General features: G+C 36.0%; 1 protein-coding gene across 3 annotated transcripts in view; it reads right to left on the reverse strand.

Moving 5' to 3' along the window:
• Positions 1 to 26,770, reverse strand: part of LOC142342849 (WD repeat-containing protein 47-like) — a 50,598-nt gene that overhangs the window by 22,484 nt on the left and 1,344 nt on the right. The window contains exons 1-8 of one of the 3 annotated variants that reach the window (XM_075394474.1): positions 25,448 to 25,560; positions 25,272 to 25,287; positions 18,806 to 19,046; positions 14,190 to 14,430; positions 10,219 to 10,365; positions 9,599 to 9,833; positions 8,757 to 9,335; positions 7,975 to 8,350 (exon numbers count right to left, since the gene is read on the reverse strand). In XM_075394474.1, coding sequence (XP_075250589.1) covers positions 7,975 to 8,350; positions 8,757 to 9,335; positions 9,599 to 9,833; positions 10,219 to 10,365; positions 14,190 to 14,430; positions 18,806 to 18,965 — 1,738 coding nt within the window. In that variant the 5' untranslated portion in view covers positions 18,966 to 19,046; positions 25,272 to 25,287; positions 25,448 to 25,560. Of the gene's footprint in view, positions 1 to 7,974; positions 8,351 to 8,756; positions 9,336 to 9,598; positions 9,834 to 10,218; positions 10,366 to 14,189; positions 14,431 to 18,805; positions 19,047 to 25,271; positions 25,288 to 25,447; positions 25,778 to 26,770 lie in introns of those variants that run through there. The other 2 variants (XM_075394472.1, XM_075394473.1) reach the window with 2 other exon arrangements.

The following is a 26,770-nucleotide window of genomic DNA, read 5'->3' on the forward strand; positions in this document are numbered from 1 at the left end:
TTCCAGATTCTTTTCTATGGGCAAAAAGTGGACTGCTGTACTTAGATTGCGATAAGGTGGTAATTAGACCGTAGTAGTGCATCAAGGCTAGTTCGACATGAAGCTCATCACGCAGATGGATTGGTGTAGGCGGACCTTGGACATATACTGGTAGCTCGTGTTCTGGTGTCAATTTAATTTTTAGTTCTGTGTTGTATCCGACGTCAAAACGGTGCTTAGCAAATATGTCACTATATTCAACCAAAAGTTTTTCGCATTCGTCGCGTTCTGCTAAAGAAAGGGGTGAATTTTCCCAGGTGAATTTTTTCAAGAAAAAAGCTCGATCTTCCTCGTTTGTCTTCGGATCAGCTTTTTCGAGTTTTTGGAATTTCAGGATTTGGTCGTAAATCTCCTGCTGCAATGGTGGTAGATTGCTTGGATTCTCGCAAGTTTCGGGTGTTGGGAACCACAGATTTTTGTATTCCGGCTCTGGACGGGTATTTTGACCGAAATTTGACTCCGATTCAGTTTGAATTAACTGATTGATTTCTCCAAAAAAGTCTTCCTTGTTTCTTGATTTTGCCAAAGGGATAAGTTGGGGGTCTATTTGTGTAAGTTTTTCTGCCTGCTCGGTAGACAAGGTTGAGAATTTTCCAACCTCTGTCTGACCATTTACGGTGATTGGGTGTTCCGTGATATTAAGGGCAGAGATGTACAAAATGTTGTCTTTGTCAATTGTACTAAGGGAAGAGGTTAGGGCAATTTCGGTATCTTTTTCCAAAATTTCATTGGGAATGACTACTCCACTTTGGTTGGCACAGTCAGGGGCATCCTTATGAAGCGAGCACTCCAAAAGTACCTGTTCGTAGGGTTGAATTGTCTGTTTTTTATTTGTGTAGATCGAGATTTTCTTATGTCGAAAAGTTCGTCGTTTTTCGTCTACTGGCTTTATTTCATTAATTTGGACTGTTAGGTCAGGAAACTGGATCGTTCCTCGCTTTGGGCTAATCGAAATGTCATGTTTGATAAAGAAGGGGTTTCCCAAAATAACTGGGTTTGTTGAGTTTAGGACTAAAAAACTTTCTGTAAATTTCCTGTGGGCAAGTTGAAAGGTGATTTTGGCTTGTTTGTCAATTTTAACTAGCTGTCCACTAGCCATCTTGACTAAATTGAAGTTGGGTGTTTCGTATTCAATTGGCTCTGGGGAGATTTGACAAATTTCCTCGAAGAATTTTTTATTTATGACATTTGAGCATGCTCCAGTGTCGATGAGTGCTCGGCGTGTAAATTTGTTGTTAAATTTAACTTTGACATAAGACAAAGCGGTTTGTTTTGGCTCTTTGGAAATCGAATTGAGTTGGAAGATATTTTTTTGCTGCGTTTTTGGCTCTGAGGGTGTTTTACGACTTTGGGTACTCAAGGGTGGCTTATTTAGTTTTTTGGAAAGCGGGTGAAAGGAAATTACGCTCCTCTGTTATTTGGGCGTCCTCTTTGTTGGGAGCATTGACTTGATTTGTGGTTTGGATATCCACAAGTGTAACAAAAAGTTCAACTAGCTCGGGTAACAGGCATATATGGTCCTCTTGGCATTCTAGGTTGGTATCCTCCTCTTGGGTAGAATGGTTGAGGGCTTGGATTTGTAAATCGTGGTCTCATATTTGGATTTCCTCGGTTCGCGTAGAATCGGCCTCGTGTGTTTTCCGAAAAGCTTCGAAATTTTCGGTACTCGTTGAAATTTGCAGGGTTGTGGAATGCTGATGCAAATTTCGCTGGGTTTTGGGCGATTTGGTGGTAGTCGGGAGTTGCTGGGACTTGGGCTCTTTGGTACCCATAGCTGGATGTCTGAGGTTCTTTTGCTGCCTCAGTTACAGTTATCTTGTTGTCGAGTTGCTCAATCTTCTTCTCAAGAGCGTCCTGGTTCTGATTAATTTTGCTGAGCGCATTGATAAGGTTATCCTGTACTGTATCACTTATTTCATTAAAGCCATCCTCAGGATAATCTTCCTTCCGGCACATATCCCTTATTGTCATTTGTCTTCGGGCAAGTGTGCAAAGATCCTCCACTGGCGTTGCTGGTAATTGTTCCATTAGTTTGGACCTTAGCCAGCCAGGCATTGCCTTTATAAAGATCCTCTTTACTTGCTCGTTTTTGTTAGCCTCGGCTGCTTGGAGGCGAGCGGCGCGGGCTGCGGTTTCTCCGTCAAACCTAGTTTGTTCCGCCGCGTCTCTGGCTCCTCCATCTCCTGGGAGTGCTAAGGGTGCAACTGCTGGCAAGACTGGTGTTGGGTATGCCCGCTGCGCTTTTGTTTGCAAATTAACTAAGAAATTCTCAGGCGTGTCCTTCTTTGGATCGAATCTGAGTTGTTCTAATTTTAGAACATGGACCTCCTGGAGGTCATGGTTGCAAAAGTGGTCTCGTAACGCTGTCAGGCTGAGGTCTACGTCTGCGCGTGTTAGGGCCGGAAGCGTTTGGAAGTATCTAAGAGCGGCATCTCTTAGATATAACTGAAGGAAGTTGGCTTGTTGGCCTGCGGCGATTCCGGCAACTCCGATAAAACCGCGAAAAAGTTGTTCGAATTGTCGAAAGCTCTCTTTCTCGGAGCCACTGTACGGCTCGACCGTTATTTGAGCGTTGGCAGCCATGTTAAAATATGCTTAAAACAATCTAAAGAGAACAACCTACTAGTTTGTTTTTAGTTTCCTCTTGGTGTGTCACTTCTCGGGAGTGTGGCAGTGTGTCAGTTTGATTCGTTTAAATCCAATTTGCTCAATAACTATATCGAATTTCACAATTCGATTCTATACAATCTTTAAGTAAGACAATAAGCTGGCCGTGTGCCAATTTTCACAGTAATCGGACCGGTGTTTTTAAAAAAGGTGGTTTTTAAAGTGTGACCCTAATAACCACTCTAACTGGCTAATAGGTTTCGCTATTCAATAACTTTGTTCAGCACTGTCCACTCAAAACCGAAGTACAACTGCTGTATACTTATAGCAGAGGATATAAAGAGCGAGAGGGTAAATAGCAATTATGCTGGAAAGGATAATAATGACCAGATAAAGAAAATCACGACTTTCGAGGAAATTGTCTATTCTCTGACAGATATTGAGAGACATTTTCAATTTTTGTATAAATAAAGTAATTATAAATCAGTAAGGTAAGTCAATGCTTAAAATTGAAGAGATTTAGAGAAAGGGAAATATAGAAACAAAGTAATTAAAGGTAAGAGGTTAAAGTGGCTTACGAGAAAAACATTTAGATGCACGGGTAAATAGTTACGTCGGCCTGATTACCGATTCGAATTGGCGCGTGTTGGTAACACAAATTAACGAAGTTATTGAAGTCATATCTGTTGTTGGCACTAATCAATGAATTATCAAAACTTACATGTACAATGGCGACGTTACCATTTAGAAAAACGCCTTGAAGGTAAATTTCGGTATCGTTTTTATGAACAAAAAATTTCTTCACCTCTATGGACGTTTCTTTGCAGGACGAATCAAAAAATGATACTAGTCTCGTGGTCATAGGCAATCTAGTGTATACCTCTGTGTTAAGGAGTTTCTGAAAAATCTTATAATAGATCTGCATGCTGAAGAAGTAAATAGTAAAATAATTAAGAAAGTGAATAAAGTAAAGAAAGACAAATAGAATTTTACCCGTGGAGTACAAAAACAACGTTGCCTGTTAGACTAATATATGCGTTGTGTTCGATTTCGAATTGTTCATGAAAATAATCGGTTGGTCCTGAATACTGGACAATTACTAGAATTCTTGAATTGTCGTGTAATCTACCAAAAACAAATAGCGTAAATAAAATATCAAAAATAAATAAGTTCAGGGCCTATTGACGTCCCGTAGTGGTTTGGATTTCCGAAAACAACAATATCCGGCTCATTTGGGAGAGTGTAGAAGAGTACTGAGTCCTGGCAGTAGTTATAAATTGCATCGTAGTGAGTTGGGTTGTACGTAGGGGAAGTCATAGTTAATTAGAGGCATAGTGAAGAAAAATATAAAGTTAAGAATAAAATTGAAGATAAGTGAAAATTGTAGGAATTGAGTGAGTGATTGTCTCCACTCCTGTCACCATGTGAGGTGCTATTTAAAATTCCTTGATCTAGTTGGTTTTTCAAATGCCTTTTAAACTAAGCTTGAATATGAATTTACGATTTTATAGGCCAAGGTTTTCCTCCGGAGCAGGGCCGACAATCTAAAACTCACTCTCGAAAGGTTGAAAAGAATGCATAAGAAAAACTGACTTAATTTCAGAGTAGTAATTCGTTCCTCTAAATCTGGTTTTACATTTTGATAAACATATTTTAGCAAATATACAAGAAATTCCAACTAAGGCATTGTTTAAAGAGGTTGTTATATAGATCATGATCAAAGCTACATCAACTTGTATCCGGTTTCTTCTGGTTTGGTTGTTGGTTTTATGCAAGTAACAAATATTTATGATGGTAACAAACTTCCTGGTCCAAATATGGTAGTTTAGGCAAATATATATATGATGATGACAAACTTCTCGGTCCAAATATGGTAATAAATATGGTAATATAAGAGTTTCATATATGGAAAGATATAGACTTAAAAGAAAATTATAGCACTAGATATGAATATAAATAAATAACGGACTGTTTAGGGACGTTACAATTCACAAATTACACTTAAATCAGCTTCTAAACTAAATGCAATAGAGCTTAACACTAATGCCCCCTAGAAATCGATCTAATGAAAATTGATAACCTAATGCACTATGCCATAATAACCGGGTTTTATCGATTTAGCAGGTTTCTTTTGATTTTGCTCTTTTAACATTGACCGTATTCACTAGATTGCGTAATTCAAGTAGTAAGGAGAAATTAAAATCCGTTCAGTTGAAACAGTGACTACGGTAAGTCAGGAGTCAAATATGATAATTGTTACATCTGTAAAATGAAAAATGTAAACGGAAGGAAAAGCGAAAAAAAATACCAGGACAAAACCTAAAACAATTGAAATAATTTTCATTGCCAAAACCAAAAACTAGACCCTGAAATGAATTGGGCACGACTTCGAAAACCATTTACTAAGAAATTTCGATGAAATAAAACATTAAAAAAAAGAAGTCAAATTGCCGCATATGAATAAAAATTAGCCCTCAAAAACAAAATTTATTCAAATACCGTTTTAATCTCCCCTTCAGCATTGAGTTAAAAAACTTACGGCGAAAAATCAATCGCTCTTGGGCTCAATTTCCTGTTTTTGCCCGACCAAAATCCCCACTCCATTTTGCAAAAATGTGTTAACAGATCATTAGAAAAAAGCCCCCCAGTACAATGCAAATTCTTTTAATTGTAAAAACAGAGCACGACAAGTCCTGAACTACAATAGAAAGCATTGAACTAACTTACGACCTGACAATTAACAGCAACATCAAACAAAGGCAGTCAACAAAGCCCTTGACCCACCGTATATTCACAAAAATGAACAAAAACAACAAAAACAAATAGAAGTATTTGTTTTCCAAGAGTCATCTTTATAATTCCAGGCATCAATGACAAGAAATCAAAAAATAGCAGACAAAAGAAAATGAAACAAAATCAGAATTTTTTTGAAACTCAGTGAGGTCAAAGTAAGAGAACCTCATAAGTACACACCAAAAGTCTCAAAATGTTAGCCGAAAGTTGGAGCCACAAAATTAGTCAAAATTGCGCCGCACTAGAAGGCCAATAAGAACTGGTATATTATAGACTAAGCGATAAGAACACGAGAAAACAAAAAGTGTGCAAAAAATCACTGATGAGAACTCCATCGACTAATTAGATTTACTTATTTACTACTAGCAAGTTATGAAAACTGTCGTTAATGACAGTAAATGATAAGACAACAAAAAAACCCAACTTTCGCATAAACTGAAAAACTCGCGAACAGTTTCTGCTAACAATTAGTGTAAACACCACCAAAACATTACTTTTGGAATCAAAAAATTAATCCAATTAACTGAATCAACCACTGAGGAATGTCATAAATAAGATTAAGCCGTAAGAGCGTAATAACAAATACTAATAAAACTAAAAGAGTGAAAACAAAGAGCTAATAAGTCCTCAAAAGCAATAGCTACAAAAAGAAACATATAATTGATTGATTTACGCATCCCTAGCAACAGTTGATACCTGTTATTAACGAGATTGAGAGATACAACAACAAATTGAACAACAAAAACTCGCAAAACCAAAAAATCAATAAATTTCTTTAAAATGAAAAACCTCAAACTCATAAAAAGCAATAGCTTTGAAATGAAACAATTAAGTCAATTAAAAAGATCATATTAGCAGACCAGGACCACTGTCCTTAATGAGATTAAACGACCAGACGACAAATACTCGTAAAACTCGAAAACTGATCAAAATTTTTTAAAACAAATTGGGTCAAATTCATGAAAACCACTAGCCATGACCCCTAACCATTGATAAGATTTATTTTCGCCTCATTAGTCATCAATGAGACTTGTCATTATTAATGCTAAGTGATAAGACAACAGAAAATTAACTAAAAGCAAAAATTGGAAATTCTACGACAAAAAAAATAGCGTGAAGTAATAAAAAGCATTAGCTGATGAATTGAGCTCAAGCAATTGCATATAGGATCAACGAGAACACACACGTATCATACTAATGGCACTTAGGAGAAAAAACTGAAAACAAATCAAATTGCCGCAGGGGAAAAAATGATTTCAAAACCCAAAATTGGTTCAAATACCAATTTCACTCCACTTTAAAGGTAATTTGACTAAATAAACAAAAAAAAGTGAGAAATATGAGCCAGTTTTGCACGTGAAACGCATTACTCGGCTCCAATAAACACTATTATCATCTACAGCGGGTCACATAGTGATGGAATATAAACTACAAAAACTTCTCTATCTCAGAAAAGATTAGCTCACACAGAAACTTCACTTACTTTTACATTTAGTTAAAAACAACGCTTGAACACATATTACTTCCAGTAAAAAACTCAAGAAAACCAATTCACCTCCTCGAGTCCTAAAGACAATGAAAAGGCCAATAGTAGCTCGCGATCACAGCCATTGTAAAAAAAAACTTCGAGACAAGAGACAATTGATGAATGATGAATTGTATAACAAATATTGTATTTTTGCTTCTGTCAGAAAATATCTTCAAAATTCATGCACCTCTTTTTTGAGGATTTAGACAACATATCGAACATCATACTCAATCAATTGATATGCTTTTGGCAAATAATTAGACATCTGAACAAGCTCAAAATAATGTCTGTAATAACACTAAATTCCAATTTTTGAAGTTGAAAGCTCCATCTTAGGGAGATGTTTGACATCCGCCAATCAAATCTGAGATCATGGCGATAAATTGCTCGAGCACAAGAACTTAATATGTGCAATTTATCTATTTGAACTAATGAAGAAAAGATTAGGTGAGGGCATGATGAGGCATTGTGATTTTTTACAGCCGAACTCAAATACAATTTTACAGCCGGACTCAAAATCAATCAGTCGAATTATTTATTCATTATATCATTTTAACTCCATCACTGAGCACCAAAGAAAAGCGGGGTAGTATTGATATTAGTAAATAGTTTTTAAAGTAGTTTCCACTGTCCCTCTTATGTAACAGTGCCATTAATCCATATTTCCAGCCATTTTGACGAACTTGAGTGCTTAAAAAAATGCCGAGTTCGAAATACAAGCCAGCGTGAACTGCGGTACTTCATCAAATGTGGTTTTAGTAACAGCAACGACTTCAATCAAATTTGAATTACCGTTATCTAACAAGCGATATCAGCAAAAATTTCGGCGTTGTGTTGTCTTGAGGATTATATAATGTAGCTCGTAATTAGACTTATTGGTGTATATAGAGTGCAAAAACTTGATAAACAGATCGGCAGCCTCAAACCATATGCGTTATCCATTTCAGTTAGCAACTCAACATCTACCAATATAATTAAAGGTTTTCGCACTTTTAAAATAAGCTTACCTCTCAACTGTTGAGTGATAGGATCAACTGGAATGATTTTGATCATCTTGTCATTTGATCCGGTAGCAATCAAGTCACCACTGAGACTCCAGTCGACACAATAGATGGAACCCTTGTGCACGTCTTTTTTAGCCCATAGTGGCTTCATGGGTGGCTTGGCTGAATTCTGTTTCTCAGGGTAGTTAGAGTTGAAATTGATGAAGGTGGAATTATTGGGTGAAGGGAAGACACGAAGAACTTTAGTATTGGCACCCACTGCATAACCCACTCCATTGGGGTGAAAGGCCACACTTCGAACTGCTTGCACATCACTTAACACGACGCTTTTAGTGAAGACTAGATTGTCAAGGGTATTACTGCTAGGGTCCATTACATTCTAAAGCAGATAAAGTATTGAATATAGTTTAGAAATGGTAAAAATTCCCTTTCTAATAGTAATAATAATAGCGGTTCCTGCGTTATCGCAGCGGAACAGCATTAGGCCTACAGTATCCCGTTCTCAGCTGTCCTTTTTGCGTTTCTAAATATTGTTGAGATGATAGTGAATATCGGAGATTAATATTTATGTAGTCACGAACGCTACTACTTATAGCTAATATCTCCGTTTGAAAAATTTGCCCACAGTTGTGACCCCAAATTTTCTTGATGATTTGCAGTCTATAGTTTAATGATCGAACAATATGTACATAATATTTTTTAATCCTTGAGAATCATAGCAAGATGCGGCCATTAGGCCGTTCGCAATTTAACATTATTTTTCTATATGTTTGAAAACAACGTGCCTGATTTGTGAACTCTGCGCTGAGCCTTCTCTGAGAGTTGGTTCCACTGTTAGCCACGGATGACTGTGACCTCTGAGGTTCTGTGTTAGACTGTCTCAAAGAGGGCACATTCGAACTCATCCCTGGGACCAATGGTGGCGCCACACTAGGATGTTTCGGCGTACTGATTTGCAAATTGTGACCCGGAAAGAGACTTTGATTCTTCGATGGCGTCACTTGATTTGCCACATCATCAAGTTGTCGTAAGCTATCACGATTACTGCTAGCACTCGATTTTCTACTTCTTGCTCGACCATCAACATCGCGTCTCAGTGAATCTTCAGCTATAGAGTTTCTATCTGCGTTTAAATTCAGACGTTCGAAAGAGCAATCAATCTGTGGATTTTGAGACTGATTGTGGTAGTCGCTTAGGTCCTCTTTTGGCATTGATGAAATAGCAGCGCTGGCTCTGACTTGGAAACTGGACTGACCATTTCTTAACCCACTCTGATAATCGTGAGACTGTCTGTTTCGCGGAGTCTCAAAATTTCCATCTCCAGGCGCTTCTACAAACGCCTGCGCGTGACCAGGAACACCCATCTAAAATAATTCGTATTATGGGTTGCATTAAAAACTTTTGCACAATTCTTCTCTTAGTCGCTTAAAGCAATCAACAAGGTTTAGCAGCATCGTGGTTTAGTTCAATGCCGCTGTTAGTCATCCATCTTTTTAAATTCTGCATACCAAAAATTTGCAAAGATATAGGTTATCTTCCATAAACAGAAATTGATTTCCCTCAGCATGAAGGATAACACCTGAACCGGGATAATTGATTTCCTCAATCTGCAATAGTAATTTCTAACTTCTTCATTTCCCTCCTCAATGGTCGAATGCATTGGCTTGTAGCTGAAATGTGCGTATGACTTTGACACATCCCTACCAGCTGCTCCACTCATTTGAGGTGGCATCAGGTAGGGATTGGCAGACGTTGATGGTGGCATCTGACCAGATCCCGACCGATAGTCCACAGCTCCCATGTTTCCAACATCTAATGACATTGAAAGCTTGTCTGCTGTTTTAGGTCTGGCAGAGGCAAACCTGAAAAAGGACACAAAGTATGACGAAATTATGACACAATTTTGTCGCATTCAGCAATCAACCTTAAAATTGATCAAAGATTGCCTTTCAGCTACAGCTTAATGAAAAATTGGTATAAATTTGTATGCATTTAATTGAACTTGAGATATTTTTTTTTATAAAATATGACCCAGGCGTTAAGAAATTCTAGTTTATATGACAATATTACGTTCTCCTAAAGGCCGCATCGATTAAGGCAAAAAATTAAATTGAAGCAAAAACTCAAAAGCGTAACAGAAAGAATGATAAGACAGAGGTAGATTTCATTATATTGGCGCTGGTTTCCGTTTGGCCACTCCTCGTTAATAAAAACAGAATCGCAGCTATGAGAGATCTATTTACTTACATGGCATTATTAGGGCTTTTATTAGTACCGACATGGTTAATGTTTGTTATAACTGGCGCACAAGGCGAGGATGCGTATTCCTCACCACTCGGGCCAACCGCCGTTGCGACCGAGTCAGTCGATCTACTAGAACCGGGCGATGGCAGACTGAAAGAGGAACACGTCAGGGAGATCAGTTATCACTTACAGAAATATGAGCAAACGTAAAAATTTATCTTAATTTTACTTAAAACAGCTCCCAAAACCAAGTACGTTTAAATCAATTCCTCTGCTAACTTTAGAGAAATTAAAGCATAAATAATAGCTCAATCCAGAAGAAAATATTCGGAAAGTTTAAGCAAAATGACGAAACAGACCACAGAGAACTGTAATATCCTACTGCAATCAAAATGTAAGCATACCCGGCAGATTGCCGGAAAATAGCCGCCGTTGATTCCAATAAGCATGAATGGGATTAAAAGAATAGAAGATATTGAAAAAAAAAAATTTTGTACAAAAACATTTTTTAAGTGCGATTTATTTTGATGGCATTTCGTAGTTGAACATAACGTACTTCTGTTTCTTAGAGAGAGGCTACAGGGGCTACTATCAAAACCAATAAGCATTAGAGATGGTAGCTAAGACTTATAGGAAAGACGTTCAAATAGCGGGCATCTAAAATTGGGCTGTATGGGTTTATCCCGTTTCTACTTCTGACTTCAATTTTTTATACTCACTCTGTTCATTTTGAATTGCTTTGCTGAGCAACTGATGTTCAAAATCACTTTTAGCAGAATGAGAGAAAAGAGAAACTAGCCTAGAGAAGTCAAAAAGATTTCACGCAAAATGTTGAAAAGGCGGCAAAATGAGGTAAAGCGAAACATTTTTTTATTCGACGAAGTAAAAAAACATAGCAGGACAAGTCCTGACGTACAATTCAAAGAATTTTCATTGACTAAACAGAAAAACTAGACCTAGAATGGACTATGAGTGAATTAAGAACCATTTTTTAAAAAAAATCAGATAAAAAATAAGAAAAAACAGAAAATCAATGTCAAAATGCCGCATATGAACCAAAAAACCACCAGCGAGAAACAAAAAACTAGGTCTAGAATGAGCTGTGAATGGATTGGGAAAACAAATTAGAAAAAAATCCGATCCAAAAATTTGAAAAAACAGAAAATATCAGAGTGAAATTGCCGCATGTGAACAAAAAAACCACTAGCGAGAAACCGAATTTTTGTTCAAACACCGTTTTCTCACTCTACTTTAAAATTAGAGAGATAAAATTCACGCCGCAATACCACTTGCTTTTTCGCTCCATTTCCTGTTTCGGCGTGACCAAAATCACTACTCCAATTTGACTTCAAAAATCATGAAACTGTGTGAACAGATCTTTAAGAAAAAGACAGCGCCCCAATACAATTCAAATTCTTTGAAATGTAAAAAAATAGGAGCGCTATAATAGCCGGCTGAGAAGATGAGGGCGGCTATTAAAAACATTTAACTGACCTCGATTTCGATTGAAACGAGCATCAACGAATAGTTTTTAAGAAAACAGATAACAAAAATGATGAAAATATGAGTTATTTTGGTTGCATTTGTTGGGGCTGAAATTATGAATTACAATTCAAAGACTTTATGTTGACAGAAACTGAAATTACGAGTAATGGACGTTAGAAACCAATTAGAAAATCGATTAAAAACTCCAAACAAAATTTAGGGAAAAACGTCAGGAATAAAATAACTGGTGTTATCACTTCCACATTACATTGCAAAAAGCACATTTGCTCGAATATACATATTCGGCAAATCGCTGCTTTACGCATGTATTTTACGCATATGTATTAAGATCAGTAACGTAAGCGAGCGCGAAAAATTGCGATCCAATCAAATTTTGGTATATAGGTCGCTAGTTTTCGCATTTTACAGTGTCCCAATACCAGCGACAAGTCTAATTGATTCTAATCCTCCGATCTCGTCACTCTTTTCCCCACGTTTGATGTCGATGGCTACCACTCTTTATAATTTTTTTTTCAGAAAAGAGTGTGGGATTTTCATGAAATTATAAGTCGGATTAATGAATAACCAAAACGTGACCACTGAGATGACAGTGCTGTTGTCGCTAGAATTTGTTGCCGAAATCAGCAAGAAGAATCGGCAATTTGGCGGGTGTTTTTGCATTTTCGTGGATATTATTCGCTAAAATTACGTAAAACCAACTATACGCAAAACGTGACTTCACATTGGCATCAAAAATATTTAAAGATTGTGAGCACATCTCAAAAAAGTATTACCCCGTAACACCAAATTCTTTAATTGTATGAAGCATTCCCCACTAACGTGAGACGAATTGCTCGAAAAAGGCTGGCGCAGGCTTCGCTTTGGCATTCGCTATCTTTTTCGTCCGGAGCTTACCGTCAGTAGTGAGGTGAAGAGGGCAAGAATGTGGTGTGGGCAAAAACTGGGGAAAGCGGAGGGCACAGATGTGGAGTACTCGAGAACTTCTCAGTGAATTAATGCTATCGTGATTCACCAGTTCATCCCGTTTCTCAAGACAAAATCAAGAAAGTCTAGTGGACAGACAAAAAAAACTATCGACGAAAAAGCTGTAGTTCAGAAAACCGCTTAAAGAAGATCAGGAGGATTGGTATATTTCGTTTGAGAGCCATCTAAAACATCAGGAAAAGTCTAGGTCGACGAGCAAAGTAATTTTAACATACCTGAACTCGTACGCATACCAAAATATGCAAAAAATGCTGATGTCTTAAGTCGCTGTCAAAGAAGAACCTAACGACAAGCTGTGCAGAAGGTGTTACTCTTTAAATTTTAGTGGTCTTCAGCTGCATTTAAATAGCCCATCAAAAATAAGTAAAAATTATTTTGACAGTGAGGTCAGTCATCAGCGCGCTTAAGATCTCCAGCTAATGAAAAATGCCAAAAATGAGAACTAAAATATTCACGCCAGATAAATTTAACTCAATTGAAACAAAAGACATTTACGACTGAACAAAAACGGTTTTGAGGTTTATGGTTGTCAAAATTAGGGGTTGAGACAATTTGTGACTAAATATAACAAACTAAGACAATCAAATTGAAAAGAAAAATCAAACAAAACCCTTTGAGATGTTATCGAATTTCCTGTCAAAATAAACTCGAGTAAATCCGGTCGGTTTTCTGATGGCCACATTTTTGGCGCAATCTTTTCGTGAATTTTAAAAATTTTGCTCGGAAGTAAATCACCAGGACAGAAGAATTATTAAATATTGGGTATTTTATCTACAAAACATTGAGGTCTACAAAGGTTTTTCTTACATAGACAGCAAAGTGAATTATGCTCAGAGTCAAATTGAGTTTTAAAGCTTTAAATCTACTCTACACTTGAAAGTCCATGTTTCGAAACTGATCCACAGAACCTAAAACAGGGATTTGGCAATTTGGTTCGAATATGTCACCTAATATCTGAAAACAAATTGTGACAAAGCAGCATTCTTGTTGCAAATATCAGATTTGCTTAACTTCGTTTCACGGCTTTCATTCAACGTATATGAAAGTTAGGAGCTCTACGTTGATTGGAACATTCAACAACTCAGTATTGTGATGCATTAAATTGCATAGCAAATATGTACCATAGCAGATATACGAACCATCTAAAATGGAAAAGTTCACAACAAACATCTAGACATCAAAAGTCTGCATGCAACTAAGAATGCATGTATCAAAAATAAGGCAGAAAATCTGTCCAAATGATTACATGTGAACGGTTCTGCCCTTTTCTAACCTTTAAATTCGTTAAATTCTCCCACAAGACAATGTTTCTACAGCAGGGCTACACACCAACTTACAAAGACAGCTCCCTGGATTGATATTGATTTGTGATTCAAATGGTAGCAAAAATGACTACCAAATTTAACCTCAAAACTGGATGTCTGTTCTCTTCTCCGCAGAATTACGTACAAGAAAAACTATCCAAATTTCAACAAAAATCGTACCTTGTTATTGGACTGGGAAAACTCTTGGTGAAACCTGGCGTTAACTGGGCAGGTGTAGGCGTGAGCAGTATTTGTTCAAACCAGCTTGCAGAGGGTGGCTTGACTATTTTGCCAACGTTAACAGTGAGGTCTCTCTGTTCGAAGGGTGCACTGAATACCGGGTGTGGTACGCATTCATCCAGCCATGAGATCAAACTGGGGTCTCCTTCCGCATTAAGGCTGCTGCGTAGCACATTCACACCTAAATGAGAAACACTCGTATTTCCGTAGATCAAACACAAAAAATGGCTGCACAAAGAGCTCAAGCATGGCAGTCCATGAATGCTCATTAACATAATAATAATAATAATAATTGTGGTTTCTGCGTAATCGCAGTGGAACAGCATTAGGCCTACAGTAGCCTGTTTTCAGCAGCCCTTTTTCTTATTATTCCCCACATTTCAGACTGTTCTTTTTATGAGCAGCATTGCTCTTTTTTTGGTGACTTGAGCCACTTTTTTTGCGTCTGAAACTTTCACGTGGTACCATCATTGTAGCCAACATTGGTCAGGCTATGGTCAACCTGAAGCCATGGCTAAGTAAGAGCTCATCCTTACACAGACAGCTTCACGGAGGCAGGGGATTGAACTCTCAATCATTGGAGAGTGAACCACACACCTTACCTCTCGGCTATCACGCCACTAGCATTAACATCTGTGAATTGGCAAAAATCGGATAGCTATATCCTGAAAAATGAACAAAGCGCTAATTGATCACAATGCACACACAATTTTGTTGCCTAAACTTTGTGGCTTGAATTACTAAACCATTACAGCTCTGAAGGTAACAGAACGTTAGTACGTTAAGCAGGTACGCAAAACTGAAGATGAAATTCTATAAAATGAACAAGCAAGGACTAATTAGAGTTTTCTCATTGTAGCGAAAAAAATTGTCACTTTAACCACAAAACAGAATCATTAGCCTCGTATAAAAAAAGCTACTCCACACACTACAATAAAACTTCTGTGGTGAAAATATTAACCACAGTTGAAAACAGCTGGCAGATTGCCAGAATATAACCTCGATAGCTTTGTAGATCTACAGTCACAAAAAGATGAACAGACCGAAATGGATATTACTTATGGATATTAGACAAAACAAAGACAACAGAAATTTGGCAAACCATTTTTTTTCTCGAAAAATAGGGACGTGGAAGTTTAAAAAAAATAAGAACACAATTTGACATACAATACAAATTTGGAAATTAAAAAAACAGCAGTTCCTTTTGCGTGAAAAAGGAACAAAAGAACAACAAAAAGGTAAGATTCGACATTCACCAAAAACTTCAAAATAAATACCATAAAACAAATGGTACTTAAGTCAATAAAGGTGATAGCTAAAGCAGAATCCAATGACAAAAGAATGAAAAATCAAGAAAAGCAACCAAAAATCAAACACAGGCGAGATTAAAAAACACTGGATTTTATTCAAAGAAATTGTTCAGAGTTTATGAAAATCTCTGCTATTAACTCAGGATAATAATTTGATTAACTTCTGCACCATTGGCAATCAATGACTTTTGCCATTAATGAGCGAAATATCAGACAATTAAATGAATAATTAAAAGCACTGTCTGTAAACTTAAACAAAAACTTCGATTGATTTAATCGGAGACGTCTTAACAAGTAGACGTACCAAAATGTAGAAATTTCAACGAATGTGATTGGTTGAGAAATTTAAAACAGTACTTTTAAGCGTTCAATTAGCCTAAATTGGACATAGCCTTATGCTAGATTATAATTTTTTACCGCATCTGGCCATGCCTCACGGGCCATGGCCATGCCTCAGCGGCCCGTGGGACTTGATATGAACCTATCACAACAGAACGTGAGACCAGTTTTCCCCCAAAAAGTATAATTTTGCTTATTCGGCTTATCGCAACTTCTGAGCAATTTTACGTTAACGCGCATATCCTATTTTAAAACATGGAGAATTTGTTGAGCTATCAGCCAATTTCTCGACTGCGATCGGCCAGCAAAAAATTTTCTATATTTTGGTACGTCTGCCATTTTCCCTAGCGCCGATTTAATCCTTATTAGCAACCGATTAGAACTGACAGTATTGAGAGTAAAAGATTTAAAAAAATAAAATAAAAACATGAAAAATTTGCTAACAGTTTCTTAGAGTCATAGTCACGAAAAACAGTAACTGTGAACTCATACCTGAAATTAGATTCATTTAATTAGATAAATATCCAAACTGTCACAATGGAGACTAAGCGCTAGGACAAAAAACTACAAAAGTGCGAAAAAATCCTTGATACTTTTTGAAAACAACTTCTGGCAAAATAGTAAAAACCTTTAGATATCAACTGAAAATATTGCATAGCCTTTATTAGGCCTCAAAGATGCCTCAGAGAATGAAACCAGTCACTAGTGAGACCAACAAAATTCACGGATTTTAGTTTGACAAAGTGTCCAGGTCATATAAACCATTTATTGCCTTTTAACAAATTTTTTAAAAAAAATAACCATAGATTATTGGATTATTAGGTGACATTTTGAAACTATTAGTTAGGAATATCAGAAAAAACAGCAAAAAGTCAAATCACAGCATAAGAAAAAAGGGGTTTCCAAAAATCCATTGTTTGTTAAGATGCCTAAAATCCATTGTAATTTGCAAAAAAAAACTTATCCAGGCCACCGCACAAAACTGGACTACGATCACAGCAAACAATGCCTACGCTCACAAATAGTAATCCACAAACAGTATGAATGAACAAAACAAATTGCTTTAAAGCGAGCGTGAACAGCAGATCGTAACAGGAATTTTACCAAAAATATCGAGGCAGTCAATAACTTGCTTAACAATCGCTGCTAATGATAAAACTCAATAGAGGATAACCTGTATGGAAACCGAAAGTATCTCCTAACTATAATTTACATTAACGTTCAAAAACTGAATTACGCAGCCGACTGACGTCGCAAGAATTGCTCAATAAAATTTGTGGCTCTGGCTTTTTTTGGTGCAGCTACCTTAAGATAAGAGGGGAGGGAGTGGGGCTTTACACCTAAAAAGCGGAATTCAGTGGTGTTGCCCGCTGAGCGTGCCCATTTTCAAGGAAAAAAGAAACGCAAACTCGATGGTAAGATTAAACATACCCGGCAGATTGCCGGAAAATAGCCGCCGTTGATTCCAATAAGCATGATTGGGATTGAAATAGACATTGAAAAAAAAAGATTTTTGTACAAAAACAATTTGTCCGATTTCTTTTGCTGGCATTTCGTAGTTGAAGGTATTTCTGTTTCTTAGAGAGAGGCTTAAGGTGCTACTATCAATACCACTAGAGATGGTAACTAAGACTTATAGGAACAACGTTCAAATAGCGGGCATCTAAAATTGGGCTTTATGGGTTTATCCCGTTTCTATTTCTGACTTCAATTTTTTATACTGACTGTTCATTTTGAATTGCTTTGCTGAGTAACTGATGTTCAAAATCACTTTTAGCAGAATGAGAGAAGAGAGAAACTAGCCTAGAGAAGTCAAAAAGATTTCACGCAAAATGTTGAAAAGGCGGCAAAATGAGGTAAAGCGAAACATTTTTTTATTCGACGAAGTAAAAAAAAAGGAGCGCTATAATAGCCGGCTGAGAAGATGAGGGCGGCTATTAAAAATTAGCAAACAAAATTGAAGACAGCAGCCTATCCCCCCAGAAGTGTTCTACTTTGTACAGCAGTTTCATTAGATTCCATAAACATGTTGAATTCACCCTTGAATTGGAAGACTATAAGCGTAATACTAAAAATCAGTAGCAGTAAACTTCAAAATCACTTTTAGCAGAATGAGAGAAGAGAGAAAATAGCCTAGAGAAGTCAAAAAGATTTCACGCAAAATGTTGAAAAAGCGGCAAAATGAGGTAAAGCGAAACATTCTTTGTTCGACGAAGTAAAAAAACATAGCAGGACAAGTCCTGACGTACAATTCAAAGAATTTTCATTGACTAAACAGAAAACTAGACCTAGAACGGACTATGAATTGGGAAAACCATTTAGAAAAAAATCCTATCCAAAAAAGTGAAAAAACAGTAAAAATCGAAGTGAAATTGCCGCATGTGAACAAAAAAACCACTAGCGAGAAAGCGAATTTTTGTTCAAACACCATTTTCTCACTCTACTTTAAATTTAGAGCAAAAAAATTCACGCCGCAAAACCACTCGCTTTTTCGCTCCACTTCCTGTATCGGCGTGACCAAAATCACTACTCCAATTTGACTTCAAAAATCATGAAAATGTGTGAACAGATCTTTAAAAAAAGACAGTGCCCCAATACAATTCAAATTCTTTGAATTGTAAAAAAATAGGAGCGCTATAATAGCCGGCTGAGAAGATGAGGGCGGCTATTTAAAAAAAGAGATAGACAAACAATCGACAAAACAAAAGTTCTATCGATTGACCAACAGGTCTAAAAAGACCAACAGGTCTAAAAATTCTGTTCTCCAAACTCTGTTCCAAACTAACACTCAGCACATGGGCTCCCAGAAAACGCTGAACCCAATGAAACCCTTAGGCGCAGCCTTATGAACTTCACAGAATCAGACCATTTGAAGAGGCCATCTGGACTTTTTACAGATCTACCAACCTGCCAACACGTCAGCAGGTCGTACGACAGGCGACTGTTTCTCAGGCGTCCCTTCAGAATCTCTACTCTGTTTGAGTTGGTCCACTGGTGACGAAATGGCTTTGCTCTGGCAGAAGTCCAAGCAGCATTCGTACAATAGGCCATGCACTACTATTTGCATGAGCCGATCTCTAGAAGCCGTGAAGTCGTCTACTGACAAGTTCGAATCCGCTGGCAGAATTTTTTCAACCACTGGACGAATCTGCAAAAAATTGACGACTAGAAATTCATAGTTGATAACAACAAGCATTAAAGAAGACCAAAAAGTGTTCATTATATTGAAATTTCTCAAATTCTAATTAAGAATTGTTGGTCAACTTCATATATCGCTCAAAATGCTTACCTTGCGTAAATAAGATTCTAAGAAATATGAACAAAAATTCGAAAATAATAAGTGGTGTTATTTCACCTTTCTCACACGACAAATTTTAGATGATCATCTGTGAAGCACGACCGACAAAATATAACAGTTGCAATCAATTGAATAAAATCAATTTATGAATTACAGTTATTCTGAATTCAATTGATGTTCCATCAATGAAATAATCGATGGCTTTCTCTTTTATTGTGAAAACTTCCGGTAGTCCCCACGCTCAGATATTGTGGGTTATTATTGCCACGACCCCTCAGACACCGGGTAGGGAACTATATGCTCAACCGGTTTTTCTTGTTCAGTCAATTTTTGACCGATCGATATAATTGACATAGAAAGCCATGAGTGATATCATTAGTGAGCCCGACGAGTGAACATATCTTGGAGGATTTCTGAAATCCGGCTTTTTCGCGGAGTTATTGAGATTTAAAGTTTCGTGAAAATGATTTCCAATGTTTTTGACTTTTCCGTAATTTTTCTTTTTTGCAGTAATTGTGATAAATCTTGCTTAATATATATCAAAAAGGTTAGATATGCAATAAGTGTTGTTCTTTTGACCTTTAGGAAAATGAGAGGGTTGCTGAAATGTTTGGTCCCACTTTTTCTAAAAATAAGGCCAAATTTTAGAAAATTCTGCCTTTGCAAAGAAAAATGGCAGCAAATCATTCTTAAGTCAATTTTGGCCAACCTTGCGGTTAACCTTCGGTTATTTGTTTAAATATGTTTTTGTCTGCTTGGATTTTAGTGTGCAATTGGGATACTACTGTTCAGGTCATATATATTTTATATTTTCCTATCGAATGTTTTTCAGACATCTCCTGATATGGTTTCAAGATTTCACTTTATATGTGCCTGTTTTAATGGTGCACGGATGCTATTGTTGGATTGCAATAATGGGAAACTAATGTTTTTTCACTTTTACAACAAGGCTAAAACTTTTTATAAAATTGTGCATTTGGAGTTTAGCAAATATTTATTGTCATTTATGGTCTTGCCACTTAATCTCAAAACTGGCAGGTCCCATTGATGTTCTACTTGGGCGCAAATTAATCTTTACAAGCTTTCAAATATCAGCTCATTGTTTTTATGGCTTTCACTGTTTCCAAATTGTAGAGACTTTTCAAAAATTTTGCCCCTAAATTTGTTATTTATGTTGTCTTATCACTGAGATTCTTAAATGACAGGCCCATTGACCTTTTCTAGTAGCAATGGACGAACTTTTCAATTGACAATTAATACTTTCTATTTCTATGTTCTAAAGATTTTACGTTTTAAAATAGTTTTTAAATTTCTGGTCATTATTGGTCACTTTTTTGTAGACTTGAAACATAGTCTCATCAATGGCAGTTCCTGTAACTTAGTCTCATTAATGACAGTTCCCATCTGCTTTCAATTGAGATATAAACTACTCTGTTCATCAGTTTTCGTCGAGTTCTGTTCAATTATTGCTATTCATTTGTTTCGTTGTTGTTGTAGCTGTCGCACAGAGCTGCAATTGGCAGGTAATTTTAGCGGAACACAGGCCGTTTTCAACTGGTACCCTATTTGACCCTAGTTGCATTTTTATCATAATAATAAGAGATATATTAGTTAGTTTCACGTAGCTGTTAGTAGTAGTGTTTCACGTAGCTGTTTGCGACGCTTAATGGCTCAGTGGAAACACGAGACGATGTTGGATGGTCTCCAAAATCAACTGGAAGATGCGTGGAAATATTTTATTAAAAGGTTACTTATTTTATTACATTGGCGACGATAATTTTCAACATTGATATCTGCCAAATGTCCTTCTAATTTTTTTTCGTTGCTTTGTGTCTCAATGGTTCTCAACAAACTTGATGTAAGCCTAGTTAAACCCTCAGCATGAAATTATTATACAAGAAATTGATTATCTTAAAACAATTTTCGAAGGTGAGTAGATTATTTTGTTTCTTTCGCGTATGTAGGTTCAAATGTCTACCAAAAGCTTTTTATTCGGTCTAAAGGGTGAGCAACAAAAAATTATATTTTATGGGATAAAAAGATTGTAAAGCGAAATAAAGAGTAGTTTAATGCTATAAATTTTTTCAAACAAAAATGAGAAGTCAACGGACAGCTAATGGTCTTTAACTGCTAAGCTATATGTTTCCACAATACTAAATTTGAGCGTTGTATACATTTGTTTATCTTTTTGCCCTATAACTTGGTCCCATAGTCTCGTTAAAGAAATGTGCGAGTAATTTTCCAGTAAACCTTAAACCTATTTAATGTTTCCTATTGATAGCTTTTGGTTTTTATGACTTGTCATTATGTATTTTTGAGTCTTGCCCTTATTTGCTTATCTTTTTACTGTTTTCTCACTTAATCTCAATAAGAACACGTTCCAATGGTTTTTCAAAAAAGACAAATAAACCTATTTAAGGTTTACACTTGATAGCTTTTCGTTTCTATGACTTAATCACTGTGTATCACTCATAAATATTAATAAATTTAAGTGCTGTTTTTGTTTTCTCATGCTATAATTTCAATAATGACAAGCCTATTGACTCTGTAAAAATTCGTAAACAACCTTTTTTGATTATTTCCAATCATATCTAAAGCTGCTAGCGGTTTTGACACCACTTGATTTCAAGAATGTCAGTGATTCATTGGTTTTTGGTTCTAATTGCCACTATTTATTTTTTAAAAAAAATCAATGATTATGTAAAAAGGGGGAAAATCTCTTTTTGTCTGAGGTCTTCAAGGCCTTCAATTAAGGTAAAATTGAAATTTCTGTTGGCTCAAACTCATTTCTGTTTTTCTCTTAGTCTCGGTATGTCTCATCGACCTTTTAGTTAATGTATAATAAAAAGCTATTTGGTGTCTAAATAACAATAGTCTGAACGCTCATGGACCACGTTTTTGGATATAATGACTCAGGCATCAATAGCTCTCGAAACAATGGGAAAAGAGCATTTTTAAGATCTTTTTATGTTTATCTTTGTGTGTTTTGTTGTAACTATTGTTGACTATCAAAGACTACTGCTCTAATGATCAAATGAGGCTGATAGCGAAGCCTTTGGTTTGTCAAGTGACTGTTTTGATTACTTCTACCGATCATCAGCTGAATTTTTCTGCTGGCAAAATCAAGTATCTCTATCTGTTTTTTTAAGATGGTATTGTATTACAGTTTATTACATTTTTTGAACCAAACATTCGAATTTGTTATCTTTGTCCATTTTAGTTTTTAAATAACAAGGAGGCGCGGTAATATGCGATCGGAGCTAAGGTTCCGACCCCGCTCATCCACAATTTTGGCATAATTGTCTACCAAATGAGGAACAGATAGAAAAACCCAAAAATTCACGAATTTCTCAAAAAAAGTATGAACGAAAAGGTAACCTTCAAAGCAAATAACTTAGTTGAATACAAAATAATACAATAGGCAGATGAGCAATGCTAATATTAAAAAGCAAGTAAAGACGAACAGCAAAATCAAACAACAACATTAATTAAATCAAAATTTTAATGTCCGTTTTAAAAAAAGAAAAAAAATTAAGAACAAAGTCAACATAGCTTCAGATAACACTGAAACTAAACAAAACAATTTGTTATTCACCAGAAAAGATATGGGATCAGTCCATAAGAAGGCTTGGTAACAATTAGACAAAAAGAACAAAAACAAACAAGTTAATAAATTCGCTTATTTCTTTTAAAAACAATTAATTTCAAATTACTGAAAACTACTAGAAGTCAACTAACATATCCCATAGACTTACGATTTCAAATGTTTCTATAGAAGGGCATTAAGACCTGTACTTAATCAATTTTTTATGCGGTTAAAAGAACAACAAAAAAATAACAAAACTTGCCAGAAAACGCTGTCGAAGCCTAAAGACATATTTTGGCGCTCAAAAATGTACAATGGCGCCTTCATCGAATATCAATTATGTAATATGTGACCTCTAATTAATGAGACAAGGTAACAAGTAGACAAAAAGGAAAAAAGGGCAATATTAAGTAATACTTTTTTCCGAACAAAATTACTTCCAAAGTCATGGAAGCCATTAATTACAGTACGAAATATTTCAATAGGTTCGTTTGTTCAAAGGAAGACCTTTAGACCTGCAATTATCCAAAATAAGTCTCAAATCTACAAAAACAACGTCAAATATGACAAAAATCAAAAATTATTTCACTTTTTTATGAAAAAGCCGTGTCGAAGCCAGTAAAGTCATAACGAATTCTTTAAAAAATGAGATTTTGCGACACCAATTCATTATGGCACCTTCAACCAAAACCATGACTGTCATATTTGACCTGTAATTAACTAGACTGGGTAACAAATAGACAAAAAAGCACAAAAATTTGAATTTAAAAAAGTTTTTGTTTTTGAAAACAATTGTTTTCTAAGTCATGAAAGCCAGCATGTCTCTACTAAAATTAAAACATAGGCTCATTTTTTCCTTTATGAAAAGCCACTGAAACATTTCATTATACAGGAAATTTCAACCGACTAAAACCACAAAGTAAAAATACAGTTAAAGACGAAATTAAAAAATTCAGTTAAATTCTTCAAGAAAGTAGTGTCAAAGCCGTTAAAACCATAATCGTTTCCTTTAAATTTTTAATATGTTTAATTGTGTCTTAATTTTAACGCCAATAATGTGATATGTGAACGGTCAATAATTTGATAATATGACAAAAGTAGAAATTGTGAAAAAAGGAAATATCTAAAAATAAGAAAAAATGTGAAATCTAGCAGTATCAAAGCCAGAAAACTATAACTTGAGACTATAAACCGCAATAGATATTAAAAATTCAATCTACAAAGAGAAAAAGCATTCTTTCTTTGCTGACACTTAGCTACAAGTGGTTCAAATTAAGAAAACAAGCGAGGCAAATTTCAAGAAAGCTTTTTTTAAAAACGCTTAATATTTTTAAAAGTCACAACGACCATAAGCTTATAATTTTTAAACATCAACCAGATGCATCAATTTGGAGCTGCATAGGAAGCCAAACGGATCTATCATTGTTGAGCTTTGATTAGAAATGTTCTAAAAGATAGAATTTTTTTCTAAAAAGACCGACTGATTACAATCCGAACTCTTTCTGGATTGTAACAGTTCAAGACTGATCAGAAACTAGCCCTGCTGATACTGTTCGTCCATTAGTGACACTTAATTTTTTATTGCTATAGATATAGATAATTTGTCAGTTAAAAAAACCAAAATGCTGCGTTTTTGATAAACAAAGAGTAAAGTTAGCAAAAAACGGCAAAAATAGGCCCCTGTTAAGTCTAAAAAGAATGTGTTAGTGTTGTTTGGGTGTGTACTTCCGGCAAATTCAATCAAAGTGGACTGAAGAAGCTTTAGTGCTGATTTTGATGAAAAAGGCTAAATTTCGAAATATTTAGCCAGAATTTTTGACAAAAAATATAAATGATAACAGTCGACAATATTTTTATTGTCTTGAAAAGTAAAATAAAGAACACTATTCTTCAAAATTGACAAAAATTCCGGAAAATGTGAATAAAAACAACAGAATTCACTTTTCTCAGAAATTCAAACCCGGATAACCCTGTAAAAAACGAAAATAAAAAAATCTTTTTAATTCCATATTCTACGCTGGGCGAGCTTTCTAATGATACCAGTCTCAACTCTCTATGATGAATATATCGATCGGCCAAAATTGTCTGAACAAAAAAACCCATTTGAGTATATAGTCCCCCCCCCTCAAGAGGGGTCGGAACAATAACGTCATTAAAATCAATGGCATTAAAATCAATAGTATACAAGTCTGTCTTTATTTTAGAATCCATCAAGTTTCATATTACAAAGCAGGAACTACTCTTTAATAATTTGAAAGATCCCTGTCTCTTCTTCATTTGGTACACAATTAAGCTAAGAATTAGGATGAACGGGGTCGGAACATTATGTGCCAACGCACAATACCGAGCCTCCTTGTTGCTAATTAACAATATATCACATAATGGAAGCAGCAGCCCATTTTTGAAACAACCTCGGCGCAATGATGTTTAAAAATATGAATAGCCTCTAGCCCCGAAGCAGAATAAAAACAATTTTTGTTTATGATTACCTTCAGAGTGATGAATCTGAAAAAAAATAATCTCCATTTAATGGATATTTTACAAGTTTAGTCAAAATTTTCAATTCAAAATTAGCGACGTTAATAACATCTTTATAGAACAATCTAACATCAAAGCAGCAACCAAAACTATAATACAAGCAAAAGTACGTAAGGAAATCACTAACCATTTCAAAGCACTGCAATCTGGCTGAGCTGGGGTTCCAGCTTTTGAAATCCGGATGATCGGATAATTTCTGGACCGTGAGCAACAAACACAAGGAATTGTACTCCTCCCTCGATGGGCATATCCGTTCCATGCTGTGCAAACATGCAACCACCTCGTCAATGTTGAATTCCTCCAGTATCGAGGCAGTTCCAGTCGAACCTCCTCCAGCTCCGCCTCCGACACCGAGAAGGTCCTTTTCGTTTTTCATGCAAAGCATCTCCAGATACTTCTCTCTCAAGATGACAAATCGGCAAAAATTGTAGCGCTCTTGACTGGCTGTCTCAAGCGGCTAAAATTGAAATTGCACTATACACCAGTTCAGAAGGGGTAAGGATTGCAGGGGTAAGGAGTTTTTTTTACAGTTATCAGAAAACCAAATAGTAGGGGGACGAATTTCATTCTGAATGAAAATATTCCACGAAAAGTTTTTTGGGACCAAAAATAGGGGTTACATCGTACTCTTCTAGGAGGAAAAGGAGGACAGTAACAATTTTTGCAAGTTCTGCCCCCAAAAATTAGTTATATTGCATTTTTTGCAGGCGGGAGCTAGCTAATCACACGAGGAGCTGATTCAAAATATTCCGCGCACCATATATTCAAATTTCAACCCTCTTTTCCAAAAACCTTTGAAAAATGTATACTTTTGCAAAAACAACAACCCTAAAGCCAGTATAGGATGACAACTTTTTAACCGAGTCATACGTAGACTATTGGAAAAGAGGTAAGAAAAAAGGCTCCCTCTATTGGCCAGTGAAAAAGAAAACAATCAAATTAAGCAAAACTTATAATTCCTGTTGTCTTTTTCAAACCAAATGGTTTTCTTATTTTCTACGCATACCTATGCGTAATGTTCAGTTCACTGTTCGACCCTAGGTTATCGCCGTTTTCGAGTTGAATATTGCAACGAATAATTTTAAAACGTTGGATGCAAATCTCCATTTTAAAAATGTTTCACAAAAACTTAACAGAATCGTCTAGTGGCTAACAGAAATTCAGTTACTCAGACAGTTTTCAGTACCTCTTTACGGCTAAAAAACAAAAAGATCAAACTTTTATAGCTGACAAAACCTTTCAGCTGACGGTTCTGGATAAATTCAGCTATGTTGTGTTCAGATTAACCATATTAAAAAAACCGCCGACAAGCCAGCGGTTTTCAGAAAATTAAAATATGGCGGTGTATAACGAAGAACGAATTTTCATTAAAGCTCCCGCTATTAAATCTTCAATTCAATGTTTCTCAGTCAAACTGACGTCCAACAGCTCTCATATTAAAATAAAATGA

This window comes from Convolutriloba macropyga, chromosome 7 (assembly GCF_964194025.1).
Source record: "Convolutriloba macropyga chromosome 7, txConMacr16.3, whole genome shotgun sequence".
In the NCBI taxonomy this organism is placed as follows: domain Eukaryota; kingdom Metazoa; phylum Xenacoelomorpha; order Acoela; family Convolutidae; genus Convolutriloba; species Convolutriloba macropyga.